Source organism: Plutella xylostella, chromosome 31, assembly GCF_932276165.1.
Source record: "Plutella xylostella chromosome 31, ilPluXylo3.1, whole genome shotgun sequence".
In the NCBI taxonomy this organism is placed as follows: Eukaryota; Metazoa; Arthropoda; class Insecta; order Lepidoptera; family Plutellidae; genus Plutella; species Plutella xylostella.
The window spans coordinates 2,398,528-2,423,245 of record NC_064011.1 but is presented as its reverse complement, the minus strand read 5'-3'; the positions used below and the strand labels follow the sequence as shown (position 1 = coordinate 2,423,245).

Here is a 24,718-nt window from a genome sequence, read left to right as displayed (position 1 = left end):
TTTATGTATGTTCACCGATTACTCCGCCGTTTATGGACCGATTTTGAAAATCCTTTTTTTGTTGTATTGCATTGAGCTCCCAGGTGGTCCCATTTTTTTTTCAGAATTTTAGTTCACCCCCAAAGGTGGGTAAAGGGGTAAAAACAGGGTATGAATTTCCATTTTGGGCACATATTAACCGATTCTAATGAAATTAAGAATGTAAATATAGTTCTTATAACAAAAAAATATGATGGTGACCTTGAGCTGATCTGATGATGGAAACGGAAGGCAGTCAGGGGAACTCCTCAACGGTATATAGCAACTACTTTGTGTTTAGGCTTGAATGATTCGTATTGATTAGTAGGACTTTTTGGTATCAATTGCACGTTACTTTTGATTGAAAAATATTGCAAATAAACTAAAAACTATAAAATAAAATAATAATTAAAAAAATAAAAAAACCGACTTCAAAAAACCACTAAAATGTAAGAAATAATTTAAGGTTTACACAAATTCTACTCGTATGTGACAGTACAAATATACCTAAGCAGGAACTGTTCTTTTTTGAAGTTGGTGCCATATTTCTTCAGATTACCTACTTTGTCACCGCACCAACATCAAAAGAGAACAGTTCCTGCTTAGGTATATTTGTACTGTCACATACGAGTAGAATTTGTGTAAACCTTAAATTATTTCTTACATTTTAGTGGTTTTTTGAAGTCGGTTTTTTAATTTTTTTAATTATGATTTCCTTCGTCATTAGAGATGACTAACAGACTATGGTGAAACTAGGCAATAACAACAACAAACACTCACACCTTGTACTAATGTACTCCCTTGCGGGGTAGGCAGAGGTGCATTGCTGCACCCACTTTTCGCCAGTGTTATGTTAGACCCAATGTACTAGGGGACGGGTCTATTGCCATTTTACGGGCACATCCAAGACCCGAGAACAAATATCTGTGTTTAAACAAATATCTGCCCCAGCCGGGAATTACGCCATTCGGTCGTCATCTTCGGTGAAACTAGGCATTAACCTTATTTTAACAGACTTTATCGACTAACACTGACGCTGCATCACATCACATCACATCACATCACATCACATCACATCGCATCACATCACATCACATCACGTCACGTCACGTCACGTCACGTCACGTCACGTCACGTCACGTCACGTCACGTCACGTCACGTCACGTCACATCACGTCACGTCACGACACGTCACGTCACGTCACGTCACGTCACGTCACGTCACGTCACGTCACGTCACGTCACGTCACGTCACATCACATCACATCACATCACATCACATCAAATCACATCACATCACATCACGTCACGTCACGTCACGTCACGTCACGTCACGTCACGTCACGTCACGTCACGTCACGTCACGTCACGTCACGTCACGTCACGTCATGTCACGTCACGTCACGTCACGTCACGTCACGTCACATCACATCACAGCACATCACATCACATCACATTAAATTATACATTACAGAAATCTGGCGGCGGAAGAAGAAAAGAAGGCGAGGGCGGGGGCAAGGGCGAGGGCGGGGCCAAGGGCGAGGGCGGGGGCGGGGGCGGTGAAGACGAAGATGACCCAAACGATTTGTGGGATCCGGTAAGTTACCTTAACTTCCTGTATGAATTCGTAAGTCCTAAGTAAAGTCTGTTTTTTATCTTAGATACTAAATTCACAGATTCCGAACGGTTCATCAACAGTCGAGTGTAGCCAGTAGAACAATTCGTCACTGTCGCAGGCCAATCGACTGTTGATGAACCGTTCGGAATCAATGTCAATTTAGTATCTGAGATGACAAACAGACATCGTGAGGAAACCTGTACATCTAGATTCTAGATGTGTATCCTAAGTGCATTGTACTTACTTATCCCAAAACAGCGATACGGTTCGCAACCTATCACGTGAGTGAGTACAAATGTGCTGGGAAAAGTAGGTGGCTCGCTTGTGAGCCACTGACTACCCCTTCGGGGATTACAGTCGTGAGTGCATTCTATGTATATGTATATAATAAGTACTGATTACTTAATTTATTCGTCATTCACAGTCAGCAATGAAAACCAACCGGTACAGGCAGCTACAGAGGTTAAATGTAGTTCTTCAGAGACAAGGCCTCGAAAAGATCACTCTGAAGAATATGCTCGCCGTGTTATTTGTAAGTATTTCGCTGATCTTATAATTATGTAGGTAGTATAGCAGCTGTTCCCACGAGCTTCGCTTCGCCTTAAAAAGTTTTTCCGTGGGAATTCCAGGATAAAAAGTAGCCTATGTTCTTTCTCAGGGTCTAGATAGGGCATGCAATACCGGTAATATTTTCAATACCGGTATTGAGTTCCGGTATTAGAACTCAATACCGGGATCCCAGTATTAATACCGGTATTATACTTCCTTGTTATAAATGGCATATATTTAGTTTAAAGGTCGTATAGGGCAAAATACAACAAGAAAAGGCGATCAAATTCTGTATTATGTACCTAATATTTTTTACGAGAATTGAGTATTAGAGTTAAAATTTTTGAACGCATGGACAACAAGTAGGTTTTTAAAGGCCCCATGTAACGGTTGAAAACAAGTGCACTTTCATAGTATATGTATATATCCTCTTTCGTCCATCGCTGCTCGGGAGCAGACGTGCGGCCAGTTTAACTTACAAAAATCAAATTTAACGCCACGTGAATTCAACCCCTAAATTAAACAGTGTAAAGCTTAATTTCTATCAACAAACAAAAAGGCGCATCGGCCTGATCACTTCTGTGCACGGCGACCAGCGGCCGGCAGACCCGCGCCCGCGCCCCTCCTCACCGGACAAACGAGTTACGCGCACCGAGAGCACTGCAACGAAACTGATTTGTGCGACTCGCGCGCATACCTACACTTGGTGTCTAGAGCACTGCGCCGAATCAACTTCTACGAGTTATCTACCTACGGAAGGTGAAGAGGTACACTATATCAATTTAATTTCCTTGTACTACGCTTACATTAAAATGGAACACTCTGCAAGTAAATCACTCTCTACTTCAAATATAAATTTGATCGGTGAAGGAGATACAACTCCTACTGGATATGTTACTAATAGGATCATTAAAAGAAAACGCAGCGAAGACAAATCTCTAGACTTTGAGAACTTCAAAGAGGAGATGAAAGAAATTATTAAATCTTTTATGGTGAAGCAAGAAAGCGAATCAAAGACCGTCAGTTCATCGATCAAGGATATTCGTCAGACGGTGATAAATATAGAAAGCTCATTGACATTTCTGAGTGCCCAAAATGAAGATTTAAAAAAGAAACTCGATACTTTAGAGATAGAGAGAAGAAAGGATCGGGACTATATCTCAATTTTGGAGGATAGGCTTGAGGACTCGTTAAGACAAAATCGAAAAACATGCATTGAAATAAAAAATGTACCTAACAAAGAAAATGAGACGAAAGAGGATCTTCTTCAACTAACGTCAGAACTGTCAAAAACTGTAAAGTGTGAAGACTTCTCAAAAAATGCCGTCAAGGACATTTACAGAATAAAAACAAAAGAAAAGTCAAAAAACATAATCGTAGAACTCACCTCAACAATGATAAAGACAGATCTGATTGCTGCCTGTAAGAGCTATAACTACAAAAACAAGTCTGATAAATTATGTGCCAAACATCTGGGTTTTAAAGAAAAGGGTGAGACGCCGATCTACGTCTCAGAGCAGCTGACGCCCAAGGCGGCTCGTCTGTACTTTCTAGCTCGGGATCTCTCAAGAACGCAATCCTACAAGTTTTGCTGGACATCCTTCGGCAAAGTTTTTGTCAGAAAAGATGAAAAAACGCCCGTTATTCCTATCGTTAGTGAAGCCCAGATTCAAAAACTGTACCCTAAATGACTAGACCTATTAAGAAAATGTTTGCTACTGACTATCTTACAACTTGCCTCTATCAACTATGTCAAAACACAAACATACAATGTAACACACACACCAAAATTACACACAAACTTACAGTCAAAACACTCCGTCGTATACTCACACACAATAACACACCACCTTTTACACTCACAGTACATAAAATGCATCAGTAAATTGCCTGTTTACTTTCCCACCAACATATACCATATTTACATACTCATAAATAACTCAATAAAGTGTCAGTTGATCAAGAAAACACAAAAAAATACGGAAATGATTTCCCCTATAAACAGCAACAAACTAAAAACTACTATTGTCCATGGCTAGCCCGCTACTTAATTTAAATGAAATAGACCAAATTGAAATAGCTCGGAGTATTCAGTGCAACATAGAGGATCTTACGCAAAGAATATCTATCAAAGAGAATGATCTAAATATACTATGTCAGAATATAAGAAGTATTTATGCAAACATCGATGAAATAAGTTTAAGTTTAAATATTCTAAGCGATACACCAGACTTAATCATTCTAACCGAATGCCGTCTGGACTCTGACAAACCTACTCCATCTTTGAAAGGTTATATTACTTATGAAACCACCCGCCACCTTAATCAAAATGACGGTGTTGTCGTATATATAAAAAATAATATTATTGTAATAAATATAAAAGAAATCAACTTGGAACATGCATCATGTATTCAGATTGATACATATAACTCTGTCATTCTTGGAATTTACCGCTCCCCATCAAACAAAAATGCTGATAATTTCATACATTCTCTGGATTCACATCTAAAATCTCTTAAGTTCAACAAAAACATAATTATTACAGGTGACATAAATATTAATCTAATTCCAAAAGAAAACGAACAAACCTATGACAGTAAAAATAGAGATAGTTATCTTGACATGCTCTCTTTTCACGGTATAATGGAAGGTCACAACTACCCAACAAGATATGGAAACTGCTTAGATCACTTTATGCTAAGAATTGAAAAGAGAATCATGTCTGCACATATAGCTATTTTAAATACTACAATAACCGACCATTCAATGATATTTCTTAACTTATCTCAAAATATTTTAAAAAACAGATGTAATAAAATTAAAACTGTAACAGATTTTAACAATGCACTTAATATTCTCGCTGAAAAAAACTTACCAGAACTACTATACTGTAACGACCCAAACTCTGTTATAGAACAACTAGTAGCTAAACTTACTCAATCTTTGCGTGAAAGCACCACAACTCTTAAAGTTTCTAAAAAGAACAGAATAATAAAACCATGGATCACACCAGGCATATTGAGATGCATCAGACATAGGAATACTTTACAAAAAAACCTACATAAAGAACCACACAACGAAATCCTAAAAATAAGTTATAAAAGATATCGCAACTATTGCAACAATTTAATAAAAAAATTAAAACGAAACTATGACAGGAACCAACTACAAAATTCAACCAAAAACAATAAATTACTCTGGAAAAGCATTAAATCAATTTCAAATTTAAATAAAGTTAAAACAGAAAGTAAAAAGTTACTAAACATAAAATCAACTCCGTCTGAGTCAGTCAACTACGTGAATGATTATTTCGCAAACATTGGAAAAAAACTAGCCGAAGATATTGTTTCTACTTGTAAGGAGAATACACCACCAACTTACCGAGAAACATCAAATAAGCAGCCTAACTCCTTTGTTCTCTTAGAAACTGACGTCCAAGAAGTACACAATATACTTATGAGTCTTAGGTCAGACAGTGCCCCAGGTTGGGATAACATCCCAGTAAAGTTTCTGAAGCTAGCCAAGTGCCATGTTGTGCCTGTTATTTCTCATCTTGCCAACTTGTGCTTTACTCTCGGTGTCTTCCCTTGTGCTCTCAAACAGTCAATTATTACACCAGTGCATAAGGGTGGGGATACAGGCGATGTCGGTAATTATAGACCCATATCAGTTCTTCCATCTATCTCCAAAATTGTAGAAAAATTAATTAATAATAGACTCATGATGTATCTGAACAAATACAACATACTATCAGATTCACAATATGGGTTTCGAACTGGTATGTCCACAGAAGACGCAGTAACAGCTTTGACCGCCCATGTTACTGATCAGGTTGATAGCGGTAAAAAATGTATGGCTGTGTTTTTGGACCTGAAAAAGGCCTTCGACACCGTCTGTGTACCCATCCTTGTAAACAAACTGGAAAACATGGGCATCAGAGATACAGCTCTCGCACTCCTCAGAGACTACTTAAGCCAAAGAAAGCAGAGAACTAAGGTTGGACAAATCATTAGTGAAGACTCCAGCATCGAATTTGGTGTCCCTCAGGGGAGCGTCCTAGGGCCAACACTGTTTCTAGTTTACATAAATGATTTGTGTAACCTTAATATAAAAAACGGGAAAATATTCTCTTATGCTGATGACACCGCGGTGGTACTTTCTGGCACAAACTGGGAGGAAACACGGCAAGATGCTGAAAAATGTTTAAGTAAAATATTGAAATGGCTAAATTCATCCCTACTAACTTTAAATGCACTAAAAACATATTACATATGCTTCACTATGTACAATCGAACACAACCTAAAAACGACTTCGTTGTGAAAATACACAGTTGTAGCATGTCTAAGGAAGATCCTATCTGCAATTGTGTTATAATCAATAAAGTTTCCACCGTTAAATATTTGGGAGTCATGATAGACCAGAGATTGACATGGTTTGCACAAATTGACCTGATCAGCTCCAGAACAAGGAAATTGATATGGATATTTAAGAATTTGAGACATGTGGCTCCGCCAATACTACTAAAAAACATATACTTTGCTCTAGCCCAATCTATATTAACCTATTGTTTATCCGTCTGGGGTGGAGCAACAAAAACCAAATTCCTACAAATAGAAAGATCACAAAGAGCTCTCATTAAAGTGATGTTTTTCAAACCGTACCGATTTGGTACACATGAACTCTATACCTTAAGTAATTTATTAACGGTTAGAAAACTATATGTACTTCAGGCAATCATAAGAAGACACAAACATACTGCATACGACTCGGACTTTTACAAAAAACGCAGAACAGATAAAGCTATTGAGATAAAAACAACCAAATCCGCTTATGCCCAGAGACAATATACAAGTCAATCTGCTCATCTTTATAATTTAGCAAATAAAAGTCAAAATATTTATAAAACACTTTATTCAGACTGTAAAAAACTTGTTAAATTCTGGTTACAACCCAAAACATATGACGAAACGGAATCACTAATACAATAAAAAACAGGTTTTACTCATGTCTCCAAACACTCACACATTCATACACACAAACACCCACACACACACACACACACACACACACACACACACACACACACACACACACACACACACACACACACACACACACACACATGCATGCATGCATTGGATACATACCATAAACAACCAACATTTTATATTTTTTAATCTACGTTAGGTAATTAGTTAATTAATTTTGCATGCTAATAAAATTATATAATTATGTTAACAACAATATAAATCAACCTATTCATTTATAAGTAATTCATTAATATAAGGTACTAAGGTAATTTTGTAAAAAATTAGATCGTTAGTATTATCCATAAGTTAAATATTTTATTATTTTACCATTACGCGATGGATGTTAAGGAGCGGGGTCTTCTGGTACAGGTATTTCTTACTTAAAAGAAGGCCCCAGCCAACTCATATTTTTGAAATTTATGGTACTGCAATAAATATTTTAGATTTAGATTTAGATTTAGATTTAGATAGGAGCACAAGGCTAACTATATCTTAATCGCTTGATTTATAGCCTAATAATGACCGATCCCAGTATTACGCAATACCGGTATTGCGGTATTGCATGCCCTAGGTCTAGCTAGACCATAATATATGTACTTATTCCAAATTTCATTCAAATCCATTCAATAGTTTTGGCGTGAAAGAGTAACAGACAGACAGACAGACACAGATATTTTCACATTTATAATATGTGAAATTAGTTAGGATTAGGATTAGGATGATGACCGTCATTCGACTATGAACAGACAGGCGAAAGTTTAAAGTAGGCAAGTATCCTTATTTCTAGGAATCATCGTCAACTACCGAATGACTATTAGAATAGTAAAAAGTAAAGTAAAATATTTATTTATTTGCACATAAAACACATAATAAGTAAAATTAAAATCTTAATTTACAGAACAAAAAGTATTTTTGCGCACATCTTACATTTTAAATCACAAAATGACCAAGGGTCCCCAAACTATGTAGGCTTTGCCCGTATCTCGGGGTACCATTAAAAAATCAAAATCTTATTGAAAGTAACATCAGTAGGTAATATAACATAAAATAAAATAGGGAATATGCGTAATTTTTTTTAATACTTTTATTGGATAGTTTTACATCACTTTATTATAGTAAAAAAAAATTCAACGCCAAAATAAGTAATTTAAGGTATTTTAAAGAAAGTTAAAAAATTACAACCATCACGACCACTTTGAAATTCCCGTCAGGATGGCGGGCTGTCGTGACGTCATAATCGTTTAATTTCACGGCTCAGAATAATGAGTCCCGTCAGTCGGCATAGATTTTTTACCTAATCAAGTAATCACAGAGTTCTTTTGTATTTTCAACAAACCAATGTTGTCATGGTAACAAACGAAAAAGGAAGTGTATAAAGTGTGATCAGTGGCTGTTTTGTAATGGTAATAAAGTGTGACCAGTGGCTGTTTTGTAATGGGAGTTCATAAATAGCTGCTAGTAGCTCTTTTGAAATGGGAGCGCGCAAACCAGAGGACCCTTGTACACAATATTACGCTATTAAGGCAATATGAATATAAAGTAATATTTGTATTGTATGTAAGTACTTACTGTAACTTTGGTTCTCAGTAAGAGAGACTAGGGTTAGTGTGTCATTCTATTCTATTATCTGTGGGGGTGTAAGAACCTGCACCTGGCTCTCTTGAATGGAACCATTGTGCATATCTCAAAGGTCTAAACCCCCTTATCTAAACTATCGAATAAGAGTATAAAAATATATGCATATTCCCTAATATTTGAGCACACGGCTCTCGACTTTTCAATAGTCTTTGCTGTCCTTTTCCGCAGCTGGCCACAGTTTACTCGTTCATACTGCGTAATAAATTTAATGTGTCCAGTTCTTCTGATTACGAGAATTCTTCCATAACTTAATTTAGAAAAAAATAACAACTTTTGAAATATACTAACGACTGCCATTATAATCTAAAAGTAGAAAGAGCAACTTGTGTCATATTCATGTCATATTACTTTTTAATTTAATTTAATTGTGTTGCAATATGGAGCATATTTGAGTGGCTCGTTGACTAGCGAATGGCTGTTTAGGCCTCATTACAATAGAACAACTAGTGGCAGCCCATACACTACCAAAAAAAATTATAAAAAGTCCTAAACTTTGCAAACAAACAAGCCTATCAAACAAGAAGTGGAGAGGTTATAGGAGGCTAGGATCTACTCGTATTGGAAGAATTTTTATGTGATCCATCGTATCCAATCGTATCTGATCACAACGAGCATCACAAATACTCGGTGACATTAACATTTCTTTGTTTACACTTGACATTTATTTAACTATACGCAAACGCAAAGAAGTTATTATTCTGAGGTTGATATATAAAGAATTATGACGTCACATCCGCCCTAAGAAAATGGGTGACGTTTCTCGGAAGTTAGAATTTACCGAAGTTTTTTTGTACTTTTCAACTTCATTTACTTGCTCAAAAATAAATTATAATAAAAAATAATGATGGAGTCGTAGTTAAGAAACAAGAAAGTTTATTATAAATAATATTTGACCTTTATTTGAACCACTTGCATATTCCCTATTATTCTAAAAAATATATTTAATCAGTATTTTAACAATGTAACACATAATAAAAAAATAAATAGAACTTAATCGCTGGGAGTAAGGCTGCAGAAGAGAAAAAAATAATAACTTATTGTAATGGACTAACTTCAAAATGCACATCTTATTGTATATCTCTCTCTCTCAGTAGAGGCATAATCTAATTTAAGTAATAATAATAATAATTCTTTATTTCGGATATCAAGATCCATATAAAAAAAACACACACACTATACAAAAAATAATAAAATAGTAATTTAAGGCCTAATTTCACACCATTCGGTTAGTTTAAAAATATGGTTTGACAGTATATAATAATAATAATATCCATTTATTTCAGGCATCAATGGCCCATAGCATAAAATACACAAATACATTTTAAAATAAATCAAACAATATTAATATATACTCTAGAAACTTATAAAAACTAAAACTAACTAAACTCGGCGCGGATGCAACCTCCTGCTGGCTCCTGGTGGTGGAGGGTGCAGCAGAGGGGCGCGGCGGCTCGCAGCGGGCACGCGGCGTCACGTGTTCGCTCGGCGAAGGTCGCAGGCGGCGGGTCATTTGCCTGCCGCGAATCGGTGTCAGTTGCAGTTACTCGATCCCGCTGCGCTTGCACTTGACGCGCAGGCGGCGACGCGGTGATCGCAGAGTCAGCATTACGCGGCGACGGAGACTCACGTTGCATCGCGCTGGCACGTTCTGAGGCTTCCAACTTGCCTCTAATTTCAGCTATTTCGGCCTTTAACAAGATGATGTCCTTTAGCAGCCGGGTTACATCCACATGATCGAATGTCACCGGCGGCAGCTTGTAAAGGTCACGAGCCACGAACGTAGGGATATTATCCGGATCCGTTTCCTGAAAGACCCGGATGATATCCTGAAGATCCTTCTTGCCACATCCGTCGCCGCGGCGCGGCACGAGGCGCACGGCGGTGGTGGCGGTGTCGGCGAGCAGCTTCTTGGCGGCGGCAAACTCAGCCTCCTTGAAGCTGGTGACGCAGATCTGCTCGAGGCTGACCACGTCCATCGTGTCCAGCTTGCTCTGCACGAAGGCGAGCAGCTCGCTCACCATGAGGGTGTCGGAGACTTTAGTGGCGGTGGCCATGTTGCGGTTGCACTCTGGAAATGAGTCACTACGTGTCGGCTACAGACGGCGCCGCTAGAAAGCGACCGTCCTAGCCGGTGTCGGAATTGCAACTGTATTGCAACCCAGACAGTATTTCGCTTAATTTTTTATGTCACACAACGTCTAGTTCGTATATTGTTTATCAAAGGCTCTGTTCATTTTTCCATCTTGAATCTTGACAGAATGTGTCAAAAGTCAACAACCCGTTGCGCCTGGTTACCGGTCTTAACCAAGTCTTAGCGGAACCCCACAGCAGCAATCAAGTTTATCACCCGATCAAGGGAGGTAACCCCGTGATTTAGCATGGTGGGACACTCACTAACCTTAACGGTCCAACATGTAACCAAACCGAGGTATTTTTAACCTAACCGAATGGTGTGAAATTAGGCCTTATCTTGCTCTGCTCTTGTATCGATATGGGTTTCGTTAAATTAACATTGAATGAGCTGAAATGTGGTCTAGTAGTCCAGTCAATGAATGACCCAAAATGAGGTGTAGAGTGTGTGAGCAGGTAACTAAACGATTCCTTCAGAAACTTGTTCAAGGGGCTTAGGTTGTTAACATACCAAAAGTCCTGACTCCTAGGTGAAGAGCGGGAGGGAGGAGGGGGGGTTAAAGGTACAATTTTTTGGTTTTTCGCTTATATCTTGAAAACGGTGCTTCGGAGAGAAATATCTTTAACTAATAAAATAGAGTTCCTAAAATTATCTAAAACTTTTATATTATATGTTTTTTTCTAATTCCTAACCGTTTTCGAGCTATGCCCTCGGCAAAAGTTGAAAATTTACAAGAAAATTCAGTTCATGTCAAAACATTCATAAACATTGCATCATATTGTCTAAACCGATTGATAAATGAAAAAAATTAATAGGAAAGAAGTTGTAGATTTTTAAATGCCCTATCAGAATATATATGCATATGCTGGTTAATGTCGAACCCGCCTAAGGTTACAGCTATTTTAAACTTGCATTTTGCTAAAGCCACTGACACAGCTCACCGAGTTAGTAAGCTTAAGTGTAAGTAAAATAGCTGTAACTTTAGGCGGGTTGGACATTAACCAGCACATCTATATATATTCTAAAAAAAAATTTAAAAATCTACAACTTCTTTCCTATTCATTTTTTTCATTTATCAATCGGTTTAGACAATATGATGCAATGTTTATGAATGTTTTGACATGAACTGAATTTTCTTGTAAATTTTCAACTTTTGCCGAGGGCATAGCTCGAAAACGGTTAGGAATTAGAAAAAAACATATAATATAAAAGTTTTAGATAATTTTAGGAACTCTATTTTATTAGTTAAAAATATTTCTCTCCGAAGCACCGTTTTCAAGATATAAGCGAAAAACCAAAAATTCGTACCTTTAACCCCCCCTCCTCCCTCCCGCTCTTCACCTAGGAGTCAGGACTTTTGGTATGTTAACAACCTAAGCCCCCTGAACAAGTTTCTGAAGGAATCGTTTAGTTACCTGCTCACGCACTCTACACCTCATTCCTTGACTGGACTATAGGAGGAACTACTGAGTCAGGGGTTAAATTTCTTATCATTGCATTTGCTCTATCCTCACTGATATGCACCCTTTGCGATTTGTATCCCTTTAACCAGCGCATCTTCTTCCACATCTCACTCGCACTAGTATTACTATCCACACTGTCACAGAATTCACCCCACGCTTTGTTTTTCGCTGACCGGATAGTTTTTTGAGCTTGCGCGACTTTGAGGTTGAGTAGGTCTAAGTTTTCCGGTGTCGGGTTTCTTCTGAAAACCGCCAGTGCACGTCTTCTTTCAGCCACAGCACGGGATAACTCCTGGTTCCAGTACGGTTTAGGGGTAAACTTATCTACTTACTCGTAGTGGGTCTTCACACATTTTTATAAAAGGTATGGAAGAATCAGCAGACTGTCTTATAATATCAAAAAAATTATCATAGGATTCCTGTGGATTTTCTTTTATTAACTGGAAGTAGTCTGGGTTATTAAGGAGAGTCTCTTGTATACTATCTTTGTATTCTTTCCAGTTTGCTTTCTTATAGTTCCTTTTTCTTTTGATTTCGGGCGGGCTATCTAATGTGCTACAGTTTTATCATAAGGTGATCGCTATTGAGTGATTCATTCGTGAATTTCCAGTAAAACTTCATTGCTATATCAGCCGTCGTGAATGTCACATCGGGTGCAGATTTCTGGAGCACACCATTTACTAGCCGAAGTCTTGTTGGGGTCCCATCATTCAAGGAAACTAAACCCTTGTCTATTGAAGCATCGAATAAGTGGTTGCCTCGTGTGTCTGACTTGACTGACCAACTAGTGTGGTGTCCATTAAAGTCCCCGGCCACAATGGTTTTCTTGTCATAATAAGAAAAGACTACATCCCAATCGTTTTGTTCCGTCCGTACTGAAGATGGACAATATAAGGAAATGATATTCTCTATATGCTGGCAATTTAATATTCTTATCCCAATGATCTCCATTCCGGTATTAGGGTGCTGTACTTGATTTATATGAGCTTTTACTGTGTTGTGCGTTAAGATGGCGGTGCCTCCATATCCATCGTGTCTGTCCTTGCGGTATACGTTATATCCTGCTATACGAAGGGGGCTCTCCGGTTCCAACCATATCTCGCTCAAAATAGCAATGTGGATCTTCTCTTGTGATAAAATTGTCTCAAATGGTAATAGTTTAGGCTTCAAGCTCTGGCAGTTCCATTGTAAAATATTCAACTTACGAAGATTACTTCTATCCATTATGAGTAAATAAACTTAATAGCGGCCATTCTGATACATAACTCACAACAAAATTATAAACCCATTCTAAAATAACTATCCCACCAGTCTTAAATTTCTCAGCCCATGAAATTCTCTTCTCCAAAATAATATTATTGATTTTCTGAAACAGTTCTTGAAATCTAGGTCTGTCTTTTCCTTCACCGCACTTCGATTCCTGATCACTATGATCATTACTTTCCGTCTCAGAAAATACTAGAAACTCGCCTTCTATATGGTTGTTATTTTTCTTTTTGTTTCTCTGTTTATTTTTATTTCTAGGTGTCTCAGCGGGTATTTCTGTTGATGTTTTATCTTTGGTAATTGTCGGCTTTTTTTTATGGCGGCTACATGTGCGTATGACGTTGTTAAGGTGGGGGGCAAAGGACTGTAATCTTGGCTGTGAATAGTTGCTGGAAAATTTTCTTGGAGCAACGGCGGTGCAGACTGGGGTGCAGGTGGTACGTATAATGTCTGAGCTCTTTTGTAGGTACAGTTGAACTCAGACATTAGTTCACGTACCTTCCTTTCTTTAATATATATATTATGTGGGACATATTCTAGCGAGTGTCATGTGGGCTCCTTTACAATTAGCACATTTATATACTGTAGTATCACAATTAGGACATTTCGGACATATTACTTTCACTGATGTACATGTTCTTTGTTTATGACCGAACCGCCAACATCTGGAGCACTGTGTCACAGGGTAAACGTAAGGATCTACTTGTACTCTCATTCCATGTGAACGAACGTAAGAGGGTAAATGAGAACCTTGAAAGGCAATACGTACCACTTCACTGTCAACCCACTCGGCAGAATCGGCGCTTCGTTGTTTGAGCCTCTTAACATTAATTATTTGGGTGTCATTCTCAAGATTTTCTAATATTTGTTCACCAGAGAGCTCTAATTCAACATCCCTAATCATTCCATAGGAAATACTAGTTTCTAGAGTTCTTTGTATTCGCCAGCCTTTGTCAGTAAAATTTTTACAGGTTATAATCTCATCAACACTTGATCTCGAACTAAACCTTATAAGTACCTTATAAGAGTTAACATACCTTACTCTCGCAACATCTTTTATATTTTCTGACTTTAAAAGCCGTGCTAAACCAATTCGTTTCGGTAACTTTTCTTTTGAGGTTATGCTGACTTCAATTATTTCCTCCGGTATAGTTGTATTCCCTGCTTCACTAATACTACGTGCTAATCGTTTTTTACTACGTTGCACAGTCGTCCAAACCTCCTCCTGATCTAATGCCCGACTTCGCTTTTCGGCACGCGTGCCGTTCTCCAAATCTTCCAACTCCATATTCACACTTTGTACTGACTCACTTTCGTTATAGTCGTGGTCTAATAAAACATGATCATGATTGTAGTCTTCCACTAAATCACTGTCCGTATTCACGTTATCCATTCGAAATAGTTAAATAACAGTTCATATTTATAAACGTAGGTAACTATCGAAATATATTAGGTACGCCCGAAAACAAGACAAGAAATCAGTCCTGCCGCAACGAGCGCTCGAGCGCGAATGAACTATGTAAATTGGCACAGAAAAAGGCCCGAAATCGCGCTAATTGTTAGGAACACGTGGTTATAGTGCCACAAACGGGTTCCCCTCATCTGGCCTAATCTTTATTGTCCTAAACTCGTTTCGCATAACTCGTAAGGTCTAAACTTTTTTGGTAGAATCATCACTTCGTCAAGACTTATGTGGCATAAGACTCGTTTGGTCTAAAACTCTTTTGGCACAAACTTGAAACACCTAAGTCTCGTTTGCTCTAATTGTTCGTATTGGTATAATCTTGTTTCTCCTAATATTATCTTTACAAATACTATATTAAGTATGTTTTAAATGTAGAAATTGTGGTATTTTTCTCCTACATCCCGAAAATCACGATATTAAATGATCAAAATATCGAAAGTGAATGACCATTATAATTATTACAAACGCCATTAAACTCCATGGGATCGAAACCTAAAGATAGGTGCGACGGCGAGCAAAGCGAGGAGGAGCGTGTTAGGTGCACATTTTCGTCAAAAGCAAAGCGGAGCGCAGCGAAGCGGAGCGGAGCGTTTCCAACTTAGCGGCCACAATACAAGGCACCAGTTTGCGCTATGTAGGGAGACGCTCCATCAAAGTTAAAGCCAATCGAATATTATTACTTTATATAACCTATGCCATAGCATTATTAGGCTATTCAAGATTTGGCTATACCATTATTAGGCTAAACAAGATTATGCGAAATAACTTTTTATTAAAAGAGGTTTATGCCATACGATTTTCGGCGAAGCGAGATTTTGACCAAACGTTATTACTATGCAATACGAGATTAGCCAAATAAATCTTAGGCCAAAAAAGGTAGAACCGCCACAAACTTATCTGTTCCGGTGAGAACTCACGTAAATGCCTAATATTTCTTGATTCTGTAAGATTTTACGTTTGCCTATAGTGGTAATTCACCCTTGTAGTTTTAATAAACCCATCTAATCTATATGAATATATAATTCTTTGGTAAGTTATGAGATATGGATCAATTTAGTTCGTTCTCACCGGAACAGATAAGTTTGTCGCACTATACTATTTCTATCGAGGTTGTTTTTTGACATCCGTCATTGAAAATAATATCATTACGCCATGCCCTTTGAAAAACAATACAACGAACTAGATGGAGTGTCAGTGCAGAAGAAAGGACTCAACAAATAACACCTCAATGATGTCTATTCTGAAGGCAGAAATTTTAAATTTAGAGCTGTCATAACCTTAATTGTTTCTTTGTTTAAAATTCGACTCTATCGTTGTTTACGTAAATGTCATTTTATGCTAGCAAATTTTTTAGTTTGACAGCGTTAAAATTAAAATTTCTGCCTTCAGAATCGACATCAATTTCTAAGTAAGGTCTTATTTTAAAATATTTTGTTAGGAGATTTTTCACTTAATTCAATAGTTCTCATTAAGTCATTAGGTTCAACTTCTTATATAGGTAGAAGCTCAGCTTCATCACCCAGGGATCCCGGGTTCGATTTCCAGGTAGGGCTATCAATTTATGTCAATGACTAAAATCATGTAAATTATTAACAAATGGACTTCCACATACACAAAATATGAAAGTAAACAACAGCATTGGCATTATTTTATATTTAATACATGATAAAAGAGAAATTTTAACCAAAAATAAACGCGTCATGGCAGTGATTACGATTTTGGTATTTACCTGTGAAATGTGCAATTTTCAGGATTATTTCTATGATTAACGCCACAATCACTCGCAGAAGATGTTACCATTGAAAATGAAAATGAAAATGAAAAAATGTTTATCAAACCAAAAAATTTACATTTAATAAATATTATGAATATAAAACAGTTATAAATTATTTGGACCAGATTAAAAAAAAACTATGGTAGCTGGGGTTCTCACACTAGGCTAAGCCTGTGCCGGTGAGTAACCAGTAGGCAGACTGTAACATTTGAGAACAGGTGGCTTGTTGTCAACATTTTGAGTAAGATTAGGGTGAAAGTAGTATATTTGGTTAGCATTTAAGATACAAATCATACGGTAGAAAATGAATAGTAAGTTAAAACCAAACTAAAATAACTTAAATAACTAAGTAAAATAAAATTTAAACATAACATAAAATCCGTCAATGGTTAACAAAAACAATGTAATTTTATATAATAGTATAAAATACCTATACTTATGTAGATCCTATGAAATAAAATATAAAGTTCTTTGTATAATAGTGTAGTGTTGAAACATATACTAAGAAGAAAAATGAAAATATATATAAATATCAGTAGGTATATTTATAATAAATAAGTTGAAAATGTACAAATACTTAAATATAATAATATATTCTTATGTAGGTAACTATTTAGGGATGCATATAATGTTTTCTGTTTCTTCGTAATCTAGAGTAAGTAGCCAGTTAAAAATAGTTATTTTTGCTTCTATCTTATTGAGGTCTTTCAGGTTGCACTGTTTATATATTTTGTTGTATATAGGGATGTAGGAAAGGTGCGAATCTTTGAGCGAAGGCTGTTCTAGCGGTGATAGGAACTAATCTAAATACTCTTTGGCTTGTCATCTGGCTGTAGGTTGGCAAGTTCATAATTTGTTGGTGTTGGGAAAGTGATACTTGGAAGATAAATAGTTTTCTGATAGTTAGGACATTGATTTGTTTGTAAAGGGCTGTGGTAGGGTATCGAAAAGGTTTCTTAAGCATTACTTTTAAAATTGATCTTTGCGCTCTTTCTAGCGCAATCATGTTAGTTTTATGTGAACCTCCCCAGCATCTAATGCAATATGAGAGTATTGATTGGCATAAACTGGTATATACTAGCTGCAAGGTATCTTTAGTCGCCGAATTCCGAAGTAAGCGCATGATGTTTATAAGTCTGCGTCCTCTGCCAGAGAGACTTTGAATGTGTTTTTGAAATGAAAGTCTGTCATCAATCATGATTCCTAAATATTTAATGGATTCAGCTTTATCTATGGTTGGACAAGAACAAGAGGTTGAGAGAGGTGAGACGTGATCACAGTTATGAATATGGATTGGGATGTTAAGGTCAAGTTGAGAAGCAGCAGTTTTATGAAAGCAAAGATATTTGGTTTTGTCTGTGTTGAGGGTAAGCAAATTTTTAGAGAGCCATTTAGAGACATCAATTTCTAAGTAAGGTCTTATTTTAAAATATTTTGTTAGGAGATTTTTCACTTAATTCAATAGTTCTCATTAAGTCATTAGGTTCAACTTCTTATATAGGTAGAAGCTCAGCTTCATCACCCAGGGATCCCGGGTTCGATTTCCAGGTAGGGCTATCAATTTATGTCAATGACTAAAATCATGTAAATTATTAACAAATGGACTTCCACATACACAAAATATGAAAGTAAACAACAGCATTGGCATTATTTTATATTTAATACATGATAAAAGAGAAATTTTAACCAAAAATAAACGCGTCATGGCAGTGATTACGATTTTGGTATTTACCTGAGAAATGTGCAATTTTCAGGATTATTTCTATGATTAACGCCACAATCACTCGCAGAAGATGTTACCATTGAAAATGAAAATGAAAATGAAAAAATGTTTATCAAACCAAAAAATTTACATTTAATAAATATTATGAATATAAAACAGTTATAAATTATTTGGACCAGATTAAAAAAAAACTATGGTAGCTGGGGTTCTCACACTAGGCTAAGCCTGTGCCGGTGAGTAACCAGTAGGCAGACTGTAACATTTGAGAACAGGTGGCTTGTTGTCAACATTTTGAGTAAGATTAGGGTGAAAGTAGTATATTTGGTTAGCATTTAAGATACAAATCATACGGTAGAAAATGAATAGTAAGTTAAAACCAAACTAAAATAACTTAAATAACTAAGTAAAATAAAATTTAAACATAACATAAAATCCGTCAATGGTTAACAAAAACAATGTAATTTTATATAATAGTATAAAATACCTATACTTATGTAGATCCTATGAAATAAAATATAAAGTTCTTTGTATAATAGTGTAGTGTTGAAACATATACTAAGAAGAAAAATGAAAATATATATAAATATCAGTAGGTATATTTATAATAAATAAGTTGAAAATGTACAAATACTTAAATATAATAATATATTCTTATGTAGGTAACTATTTAGGGATGCATATAATGTTTTCTGTTTCTTCGTAATCTAGAGTAAGTAGCCAGTTAAAAATAGTTATTTTTGCTTCTATCTTATTGAGGTCTTTCAGGTTGCACTGTTTATATATTTTGTTGTATATAGGGATGTAGGAAAGGTGCGAATCTTTGAGCGAAGGCTGTTCTAGCGGTGATAGGAACTAATCTAAATACTCTTTGGCTTGTCATCTGGCTGTAGGTTGGCAAGTTCATAATTTGTTGGTGTTGGGAAAGTGATACTTGGAAGATAAATAGTTTTCTGATAGTTAGGACATTGATTTCTTTGTAAAGGGCTGTGGTAGGGTATCGAAAAGGTTTCTTAAGCATTACTTTTAAAATTGATCTTTGCGCTCTTTCTAGCGCAATCATGTTAGTTTTATGTGAACCTCCCCAGCATCTAATGCAATATGAGAGTATTGATTGGCATAAACTGGTATATACTAGCTGCAAGGTATCTTTAGTCGCCGAATTCCGAAGTAAGCGCATTATGTTTATAAGTCTGCGTCCTCTGCCAGAGAGACTTTGAATGTGTTTTTGAAATGAAAGTCTGTCATCAATCATGATTCCTAAATATTTAATGGATTCAGCTTTATCTATGGTTGGACAAGAACAAGAGGTTGAGAGAGGTGAGACGTGATCACAGTTATGAATATGGATTGGGATGTTAAGGTCAAGTTGAGAAGCAGCAGTTTTATGAAAGCAAAGATATTTGGTTTTGTCTGTGTTGAGGGTAAGCAAATTTTTAGAGAGCCATTTAGATATTTCGGATAATCCTGTTGAAGTTCGTGTTAAAGCAGACTTCCAAGAAACACCGTTAAATATGATTGCAGTATCGTCTGCATAGCAGATGATGTCGGCCTCAACATTTGAAGGAAGAGCTGTCGAAATATCATTGAGATAGACTAGAAAGAGTGTAGGACCCAGTATACTGCCCTGTGGTACTCCGTATTTAATTTCCATGGGATTGCTGACAACTTCACCAATTTTCGTGACTTGTTCTCTATCTATCTCTATCGATAAATAGCTCGAAAACCAGTCTAAGGCCACGCCTCTGATACCAACATTTTGAAGTTTTTGTAGAAGAATTTTACTAGAAACGGTATCAAAAGCTTTGGCCAAGTCAAGGAAGGCTCCTACGCAGCAGTTTCCTTTATCTAGATGTTGGGAGACAGAATTAATTAGGAGAGATACCGCATCTTCGGTTGATTTTCCATGACGGAAACCAAACTGAGTGTGAGAGAGAATATTGTGGGATTCCAAATATTTTACAAGTCTAAAGTTAACGATTTTTTCGAGTAGTTTTGATAGAACAGAGAGCAAAGAAATAGGCCTATAGTTAGAAGGGTTCTCTTTATTACCAGCTTTATGTATTGGTGTAACAGCTGCCATTTTCCAGATCTTTGGGAATATTCCAGTTGAAAGGCTGAGATTGCATATGTGTGCAAAGGGTTTCAATATGTAAGGGGCTAAATGTTTTATTAATGTGTTTTTGTGACCGTCATGACCAGGTGCACTGTCATTTTTAAGTTGTCTTATGTAGTCTAAGATTTCAGTTTCATCAGTAGGGAGCATGAAGAAGAAATGTGATGGTGTTATGTGTGATTTGGCTAAATTAGCAAGGTTAATTTCGGTTTCATTTTGTTTTTCTAGGATATCGTTTGTTAACTTAGCCCCTATAGTAGTGAAGTACTCATTACATTTATTAGCCGACTCTGGGCATGTATTATTTAGCGACTTTGTTGGTTTGTCGTCGACACGATAAGAAGAAGAAGCCGACTCTTTAGGGGTTGGGCAAGAGTTAAGTAGTTCGGTTGAAGAGGTGGCTTTGGATTTCGAGAAGTCACAAACTTCACGAATAGCATTCCAGAGTTTCTTTGTATCGTTCTTGCCTTCTGATAATATTTTGTTTTCGTATTCTGATTTAACTTTGTGTAAAATGTTAATTCAAAAATTCCGGTATCTATTATAAACGAGGAGCGTTTCAGTATCTTTCGGATACCGTCGACATTTAAGATGTAGTTTATCCCTATGCTTCATGCATCTTATTAAGCCAGGTGTGATCCAGGGTTTCATGGTGTGTTTTGATTTAGCGATTGTTATTTTTTGTGTGTGTTTAGTGATGGAATCGTTAAGTGTTGTTGTAAATATGTTGAGAGCTGCAGTTACATCTGTTTGTGATATCACTTCAGACCAATCAGTTTTTTTAAGATCGGCTGCAACTTCAGAATAATTTACTTTACTTATTTGCCTTTGTTGTGGTTTGGTACGGGACAGGGTCTTAAGAGCTACTAAACAAAGATCATGATCTGTTACAGATGTTTTACAGTCAATTCCTACATATGATCCAATATGATCAAGACATGACTTTTGTCTAGTAGGTAGTGTTGTTGAATACAATTAGATTTACTGAAAATAAACCACGATGTCCGCAAAAAATCTAAAATAAGTACTAAGGGGTTGTTTTCCCGCGTGCCGATTTGTGACGCCCTGTCATTCAATACCAGTCACAGTGTCATTGGATTCGCTATCCTTTTCTATCTTGCCAAATTTCCGTAAGGGATTTTCTTCTCCCTCGCTCGCTTTGTTGGTCTATACGCCACTATATACTAAGTCTATGTCAGGCCCTGTAGCACAGGGCGCTATTAAGGGCCAAATTCACGGGTTGCACAGAAATCTAAGTTTTATTAAACTACGATTTCATTAATCACGATTGCCGATTTCGTCTAACTGCGTTTAGAGTAACCTGAAATTCATCGGTGCTATTTTAATCTCGTTTACATCACCGGTGTTTCAGCTACAGACGAGCCAGCAACACTGAAATGCGTTTAGTTATTGCGTCGCGCCGTACATACTTTTTGCGTATTTTGATTTCGAGCAATGGAGTAACAAAACGTTTTGACACATTATAAAACAAAAAAATAATATATGTCGTTGTCAAAGCGTTGTTATTTGCTCAGTGGTTTGTTTATGACGTTTGACAATGACAGCTTTCTATAACTGCGTTTAGCAACGCTAACTGGCCAATTTATAGCAGTTACAGTGAAGGAAGTAAAAGGGGAGGTGTAGTGTGGTAGTATCTGCAAATTGGCTAGTTGTTAGAATGAACTGCAACATAAGCATGTAGTGCTGCGCTAGCATTAATATAGGTATATAAGCACCGCACATATTTAATAAAAGACTTCTTTTACAACCAACATCAATCGATATTTTAATACGTTCCTGCGCACAACTTCTCACAACAGCTGTAACTGCGTTTTGCTCTAATCTTGGTTAATATTGGTCGGTGAAAATCGAAATGAGCGTATAAGCTCGTTTAGAGCATAAACAGCGTTTTCGATCTTTCTAACGACGTTTAATTACTTCGGTGAATTTGGCCCTAAGACGTGACAAAAGTTTTCCGTCGCGCTCGCTCTTGAGGCTGCGCGATGTGAGTGAGTGCGATGCAAAACTCTTGTCACGTCTTAAATGCGCCCCGTACTAGCCCTGCTGATACAATTTAGAAGTAAAAGAAAAATAAACATGAATGAATTAATTAACATGATGGAAGATACAATTTAGAAGTAAAAAAATAAACTTGAATTAATATGACACGAGAGAGCCGCCATCTATCGGTGCTGCACATGCTGCACTACCACAATAATTAAAAAAACAAACCGAATACAGCGCCATTTATAAAATTAAACATAAAACTATTGGTTTACTGCAAATTACTATAGATGGCACTGATTCAGAAAAGTATTATGTTTCTCATAAATTTTATAGATGGCGTTGTAATCATCATGTTTTATTATAAGGTAGGTCCTGTATTATTTTTAATCTATGATTTAAAGTAAATAAAAGAAAGTTAAAAAAGATATAGGTTGCAGTATTGGTAACAATTTAAAGGTGGTGCTATAACAAGGGCTACCACCATAGAATACTACTGTACTTGTTATGCTACCACACCAGACTAGGCCTGTCTAATGGACATCCAGAGATTAACGATAACATTATAAAAAAACATAGTTTTTGTTTCAGATGTACGGAAAATTCACGTCTTATATCTGGTTAGACACCACTACCAAATGCTATGGACGCTGGTTTTCTAGTACTCTGTCCTGCTACGGAGATGATGGTAACTTTATCGGCTATTTCCCCAACACTTCCACAACCCTTGTTCCACCTGAAAAGCCTACCACCCCCAAATCCAAGGATAAAAATCCTGTCTAGTTGTAATCGTCCGCCCCGCTTATGGTCGCATTATGAGTGTCTACCTATCTATACATACAGTCCACTTACCAGAGTTTAAAATTTCTTATTAGATTGCCTCTAATAAGAAATTTTAAACTCTGGTAAGTGGACTGTAATAAAAGATTCATAAAAAACGCACGTTGTTTGAGTTTAAATAATCCCAGCAAGCGAAAGGCGACCCTATCACCCTATCACCTCCGAAATAGTATATTAGAAATATTCGATAACTATATATATTATATAACTCAGCACAGGAGTGCATGCATGTTTCATTTGTTTTTGTTAATCAGATCATTAAAGTGTAATGAATAATGGGTGCAGACTAGGGATGCCCGATCGATCTTCTGGTAAATCGATTCACGGCAATAACTACCTACGATCTATACATGTACCGTTTTTTGAATCGATTCAAAGGAATGCGATCTTTTGGCAGATCGAGTCTTATCGTATGCAGAAAAGATCGTATGAATAAATCGTATCATCAGAAAACGAAACCTTCCAGTTATTATTCATTGGATCAATCGCCAAAGATTCACTTGGTTTTTACCCCATTAACCGACTGTCATAATATAGGCTAAAGTCTAATTAGTTATCCGACGGAATTCTGACAGTTATAAATTTTTGACATGTCAAAGATCTCAAACCTTTTTTGGCCGGGTACTTTTTTCAATACGAATCTGAACATCAGGTTGTATCCAAACAATTTTCTATATTATATTTTTAAATATTTAGGATGACGGTCTTTTCGTTTGGCGCAAGAGAACCACGAGGACGCTTCTTTCTGGGAGAGAGAAAGTCTGACTCCTGTGCTTTGTCAGATGGGGCTATTTCCCGGGAAGGGCCAGGTTGTGGCTCCATAACGTTTAAAATCAACAAACGATCACATCGCGAAAGTTCAACAATCAAAATCCGGCCAAGTGCCAGTTGGAGTCGCGCATTGAGGGTTACAAGTCTACTTACCTGAGACATTTTTTCTTTTAATTTCACCATAGTATATAGTAGCTGATCGCCGCCGCGCGCGTCCGCCGCGGGGCCACTTCAGCCGACCTCGGCCAGTCCTCCGCGCCGCGCCCCTTCTACGTCAACGAACGGTTAACAAAAGTTAACCGCCAGTTAGTTAA

The 24,718-nt window shown here is 36.9% G+C and overlaps 1 protein-coding gene across 1 annotated transcript; it reads left to right on the top strand.

Moving 5' to 3' along the window:
* Positions 1-1,460: 1,460 nt before the first annotated feature.
* LOC105385571 lies at positions 1,461-23,870 on the top strand. The gene is made up of 3 exons (XM_038114526.2): positions 1,461-1,615; positions 2,061-2,168; positions 23,385-23,870. The coding sequence occupies exons 2-3, from the start codon at positions 2,067-2,069 to the stop codon at positions 23,574-23,576; spliced, it is 294 nt and encodes a 97-aa protein (XP_037970454.2). The 5' UTR covers positions 1,461-1,615; positions 2,061-2,066; the 3' UTR covers positions 23,577-23,870.
* The last annotated feature ends 848 nt before the right edge of the window (positions 23,871-24,718 follow it).

Excerpts from the sequence above, each read along its gene's own strand:
- LOC105385571 (XM_038114526.2), top strand. The coding sequence starts at position 2,067 with ATGAAAACCAACCGGTACAGGCAGCTACAGAGGTTAAATGTAGTTCTT. Across the intron at positions 2,169-23,384 it reads ATATGCTCGCCGTGTTATTT|ATGTACGGAAAATTCACGTC; the intron begins GTAAGTATTTCG and ends TTTTTGTTTCAG.